This window comes from Takifugu flavidus, chromosome 17, assembly GCF_003711565.1.
Source record: "Takifugu flavidus isolate HTHZ2018 chromosome 17, ASM371156v2, whole genome shotgun sequence".
Taxonomy (NCBI): Eukaryota; Metazoa; Chordata; class Actinopteri; order Tetraodontiformes; family Tetraodontidae; genus Takifugu; species Takifugu flavidus.
The window spans coordinates 12,832,726-12,838,405 of record NC_079536.1 but is presented as its reverse complement, the minus strand read 5'-3'; the positions used below and the strand labels follow the sequence as shown (position 1 = coordinate 12,838,405).

Genomic DNA, 5,680 nt, shown 5'->3' with positions numbered 1-5,680 from the left:
GCTACTGGTGCTACTACAGCCCAGCAGGAGGCTGGATACAGCTGCAGAGACACAGGTGACTCCCGCTGGTCCGACGCTGCTACTGGTGCTACTACAGCCCAGCAGGAGCCTGGATACAGCTGCAGAGACACAGGTGACTCCCGCTGGTCCGACGCTGCTACTGGTGCTACTACAGCCCAGCAGGAGCCTGGATACAGCTGCAGAGACACAGGTGACTCCCGCTGGTCCGACGCTGCTACTGTTGCTATTCAGCTGCCTGCAGGAAGCCTCAGGCTGAGACCTTGTGGAGCTGCTGCGCACCAGCGTGCACGCACGTAGGTACACACGCACGTAGGTACACACACGCACGTAGGTACACACACGCACATAGGTGCACACACGCACGTAGGTACACACACGCATGCACACACGCACGTAGGTACACACACACACGTAGGTACACACACGCATGCACACACGCACGTAGGTACACACACGCATGCACACACGCACGTAGGTACACACACAACACACAGACACGCTCACACACAGGTTCACACACAACACACAGACACGCTCACACACACACACAACACACAGACACGCTCACACAGACACAACACACAGACACGCTCACACAGACACACACACACACACACAGGCTCACACACACACACAACACACAGACACACACACAACAACACAGACACGCTCACACACACAGGCTCACACACACACACACAACACACAGACACGCTCACACACAGGCTCACACACACACAACACAGACACACTCACACAGAGACACACACAGACACGCTCACACACAGGCTCACACACAACACACAGACACACTCACACACGGACAAGCACAGTCAGGCACACGTACACGCGCGCGCGCGCACGCCTGGGTCATGTTGACTGAGGGTAAATCCAATGGATGGTCTCAGGTTTGGCTGAAGCTCGTTGGGACGCTGCCAGTGGCAACAGCGCTCCCGCGCGGCCCCCTGTGGAACTACACCAAACGTCATCAATTTAAAACGGAAATGTTAATGTGTTAAGTTTGGAAACTGGGTCACAATTTAAAAACAACCTGGTTTCACTTTTAATGGTGTTGTTTTATTTTATTGATAATTTAATTTACAGGCCAACAGACACAGCGCACACACACACACACACACTGGAGAGCAACGCTGGCCCACACACATCAACCCTTTTAAAGTGAGGAGGGCTTTTAATCCCTTTTATTTTAGGAGTCTTTTTCTATACAAGGTTTTTGACCCGTCCACTCAGGAAGTCCTGGTCCTCTCTGTCCTTATGTGCATGTCTCATCAACGTGCACGTCTCCTCTGTCTTCAGGAGGTCCAGCGCCACCAGGCCACCTTCATGCGGTCCCAGACGGCCCCCAAAGAATCAAAGGCGGGACGCACGTCCAGGATGGAGAAGCGGTACGTGTCCTTGTCGATCTCCCCATCGTAGTAGTCGATGACGTATCGCACCTCCGTCCCGCAGCGGTCGATGATCCAGTCGTGGCGGTCGAAAGGCAGCTCGTAACTACGGAGAGGGAGCATCACAGCAATTAGGATGGAGCTGCAACCCACAGGTGAGTCACAGGTGCGTCCGTAGCGTGGCCAGCTCACCCCATCCAGTGGCGGACCCGAGCCCGGGGCGAGTACTCCTTAGCCTTGCCACCGAACCTCTTCAGGGTGGGACCACAGGGACATTCTCTGCAGGACCACGTGGGGAAAAGGGGTAAATAAAGACGCTAACACCCCCGAGCAGATCCGCTGGGCCCGCTAACACCCCCGAGCAGATCCGCTGGGCCCGCTAACACCCCAGAGCAGATCCGCTGGGCCCTGGGCCCGCTAACACCCCAGAGCAGATCCGCTGGGCCCGCTAACACCCCAGAGCAGAGCCGCTGGGCCCGCTAACACCCCCGAGCAGATCCGCTGGGCCCGCTAACACCCCAGAGCAGATCCGCTGGCCCGCTAACACCCCAGAGCAGATCCGCTGGGCCCGCTAACACCCCAGAGCAGAACCGCTAGGCCCGCTAACACCCCAGAGCAGATCCGCTGGGCCCGCTAACACCCCAGAGCAGATCCGCTGGGCCCACAGGCAGCGCCTACCTGGCGTGCATGGCCCTACCTGGCGTGCATGGCCCTACCTGGCGTGCATGGCCCTACCTGGCGTGCATGGCCCTACCTGGCGTGCATGGCCCTACCTGGCGTGCATGGCCTTACCTGGCGTGTGCATGGCCCTACCTGGCGTGCATGGCCTACCTGGCGTGCATGGCCCTACCTGGCGTGCACGGGCCTACCTGGCGTGCACGGCCCTACCTGGCGTGCACGGCCCTACCTGGCGTGCATGGCCCTACCTGGCGTGCATGGCCCTACCTGGCGTGCTTGGCCCTACCTGGCGTGCATGGCCTTACCTGGCGTGCATGGCCTTACCTGGCGTGCATGGCCTCCCACTTGAGGATCTCCTGCCACGCCTGCTCGTTGTTGTTGTTGTGGATTTTAATGATGTTGGACATGTCTGGAGCGGTCAGGTCGTCGTCACGCCAGCGCCACCTGCAGCACAGAGGCACCATCGCTCAACGGGGGCAGGACCGGGGCAGCAGGCCCACCTGGGCCGTCACCTCCGTACACAGAGTCAAGTCACATTCACGCTTGTATGTTGTTCGTTTTGGTTCGTCCACAATGACCTTTGACCTTCTATCCAACCTCTAGAGGTCACTGATGGGTCACCTTTTCTACTCAGTCAGTTTGGGGCAAAACTGCAGTCAGGGTCCAGTCAGGGTCCAGTCAGGGCCCAGTCAGGGTCCAGTCAGGGCCCAGTCAGGGCCACTCAGGGTCCAGTCAGGGCCCATCAGGGTCCAGTCAGGGCCCAGTCAGGGCCCAGTCAGGGACCAGTCAGGGCCCAGTCAGGGTCCAGTCAGGGACCAGTCAGGGCCCAGTCAGGGCCCAGTCAGGGCCCAGTCAGGGTCCAGTCAGGGCCCAGTCAGGGTCCAGTCAGGGACCAGTCAGGGCCCAGTCAGGGTCCAGTCAGGGACCAGTCAGGGCCCAGTCAGGGCCCAGTCAGGGCCCAGTCAGGGCCCAGTCAGGGCCCAGTCAGGGCCCAGCTCAGCTCACAGATGAGGCTGTGGGTCATGTGACAGAGTCTTCGGTCTTGTTCTTGTTGTTGCGGTGCAGTCGCATGTTCTTTCACATGCTGGAGCTCGGGCAGATGTTCCAGCAGATGCTCCTGCCTGGAGCTCCAGCAGATGCTCCAGCAGATGTTCCTGCCTGGAGCTCCGGCAGATGCTCCAGCAGATGTTCCTGCCTGGAGCTCCGGCAGATGCTCCAGCAGATGTTCCTGCCTGGAGCTCCGGCAGATGCTCCAGCAGATGTTCCTGCTGGAGCTCCAGCAGATGCTCCAGCCCGGAGCTCCAGCAGATGCTCCTGCCTGGAGCTCCAGCAGATGTTCCTGCCTGGAGCTCCAGCAGATGTTCCTGCCTGGAGCTCCGGCAGATGCTCCAGCAGATGCTCCTGCCTGGAGCTCCTGCAGATGTTCCTGCCTGGAGCTCCAGGCAGATGCTCCTGCCTGGAGCTCCAGCAGATGCTCCTGCCTGGAGCTCCAGCAGATGTTCCTGCCTGGAGCTCCAGCAGATGCTCCTGCCCGGAGAAACTGCACGTTCTCACCAAGGACGCAGCAGCACTGTGGACTCACCCTTTCCTCAGCATGGCGTTCCAGAACATCTGCTCTGAAGGGTAAACCCATTTCTTGTCCTCGTTGAAGCGGGGAATATTGGACTCCTCTCTGACAACAGACAGGGGGAAAGGCTGGTCCTGAGCCGGGACCTGGTTCGGAGGAGGCATCTAGAGTCCACAGGTGAACAGCACATGAGTCAGCTGGAGCAGACACAGACAGACTCCACGTGTCGGTACCATATTGGTTGGGTCGATGTCGCTCTGCCCGTTCCTGGCAGCCTTCATGGGACACTCCACAAACTCGTAGGCCCGGTCCTGGTGGGCCGGACCTGCTGGTGCCGGTGCATGGGACACTCTGGAGGTGGAGCCGCTGAGAAAGACAAGAGGAGGTTTAGAGGAGCACCGGGCCGTCAGCACGTGCACGCCAACCAGCACTACCTGTGACGGGCTGTGGGTGCTGGTGCATGGGGCAGCCCTGGGGGGGGGCATCTACGGTGGCCTCCGCCCGGACGGCTGGGGCAGCAGCTGAAGAAGACGCTCCCATCCTGACCTGCAGAGAGGGAAGCACACAGCTTAGAAGAGCCCTCACAGCTCCGGACCGGACGGGCCCGACCCGGAGGCTGACCCGGACCGGACCCGCCTGTGAAGGTCCCAGCTTGGTGTCTCCAATAAACACCTGATTCTGCTTCCTAACCCCCCCTCGACAATAAAATACACGGCTGAAGCAGTTGGCTCCACTTACGGACCTCTTCATCACCCTCATCCCCGCCAGCAAAGGCTGACGTAAGTAAAGAACTTGTGCTAATTACTGGTGTCACGCTAATGAAGGGGTGGCTATTAGCCCGCCCAGGTTCTCTCTGATCGCCCCGTCATTAGTTCTAGTCTGCGGGAGTTTAAACATCTACATAAACTTCGTGGACTTAAATAGAGGTTAGCTGCTGTGGAAGTTAGCCAGCGCTAGCAGAGCTACATCGGTGTAGCCCTGGCGCTGTGCTAATGCTAACGCTAACGTGAAGCGGCACGGCCCAGAATTCCCGTCCGCTCTCTTCCTTGGCCGCTGCAACCGTTCAGGAGCCCGTTGGGACGGGAAGTCTGGGCGAACGTGGACCGGCCCGGACGCCCGCTCTTACCTCCGCTAGCAACGCTGCCAATGTCAACCTGAACGAGCGCACCTCCGCACACGTGCCGGCAACGTCACCGCAGACGTCATCGCGCTGACATGGACGAGACCATTTGGACCGTGGTTGAGGGTCCGCAGAGTCCCCGAACAACGGCCCAACCAGGACCCTATGTTGAGCGGACGTGCGTGTGTCCTCGGGTGAGAGCGCGAGCTCCAAACAACAGATTTATGACTGAAATCAGCTGATTTAAAAGCTGTAATGAATCCACTCGGAGGTGGACCCTCCCGAGCCGACCGTTTTGTAATGTGGGCGCGTCTTATTACGTCAGTCGGTTACGAAAAAGACATTTCCGGTCTGCGTCTTGTAATTGCGCCTACTGTCCACGAGAGGGAGCTAAAAGAGGACTGTTTTTGGATTATGTTGCGTGTCACACGAAATGGGTTGTAAATGTTGGTGTAAATGTTTGCTAGGTACAGCTGCCATCCCAGACTGCTGTGGGTCCTGTTTGTGGGGACCAGCGGAACGACGGACTCCTCTCTGAACCACTGAGCAGATCTTCACCTCACACACTCACCACAGCGTGAACATGTGCTGGGAAGCCAACCTGACGCAGCAGAACTCAGCGCTCAGCTCATCCGGGTCTGCTCTTGTGTCTCGTTGCAGCTAAAAGTTGAAAGCGTATTTAAACCATGACCTTCAAATCAGAAGTGATGTCATCACTGGAGGGTTGAAGCAAACCAAAGAGAAACCAGGACAAACCCAGTTGGAATCCAGTCAGGCCCAGACAGGGTTGGCAGGAAACTCCAGAGGAAACGGCCCAGTTCAAAACAGGAAGTATTTACAGCGTGTGTTTCCTGAGCATCAGCGACCCCCATCACAGGCTGAGCGCTG

The 5,680-nt window shown here is 58.4% G+C and overlaps 1 protein-coding gene across 1 annotated transcript; it reads right to left on the bottom strand.

Moving 5' to 3' along the window:
- Positions 1 to 1,193: 1,193 nt before the first annotated feature.
- LOC130514017 (holocytochrome c-type synthase) lies at positions 1,194 to 5,034 on the bottom strand. The gene is given in 8 exon segments (XM_057013370.1): positions 1,194 to 1,533; positions 1,620 to 1,706; positions 2,430 to 2,549; positions 3,688 to 3,836; positions 3,906 to 4,009; positions 4,012 to 4,038; positions 4,107 to 4,218; positions 4,799 to 5,034. Coding segments are annotated over 7 exon segments (792 nt in total). The 5' UTR covers positions 4,213 to 4,218; positions 4,799 to 5,034; the 3' UTR covers positions 1,194 to 1,334.
- Between the last annotated feature and the right edge of the window lie 646 nt (positions 5,035 to 5,680).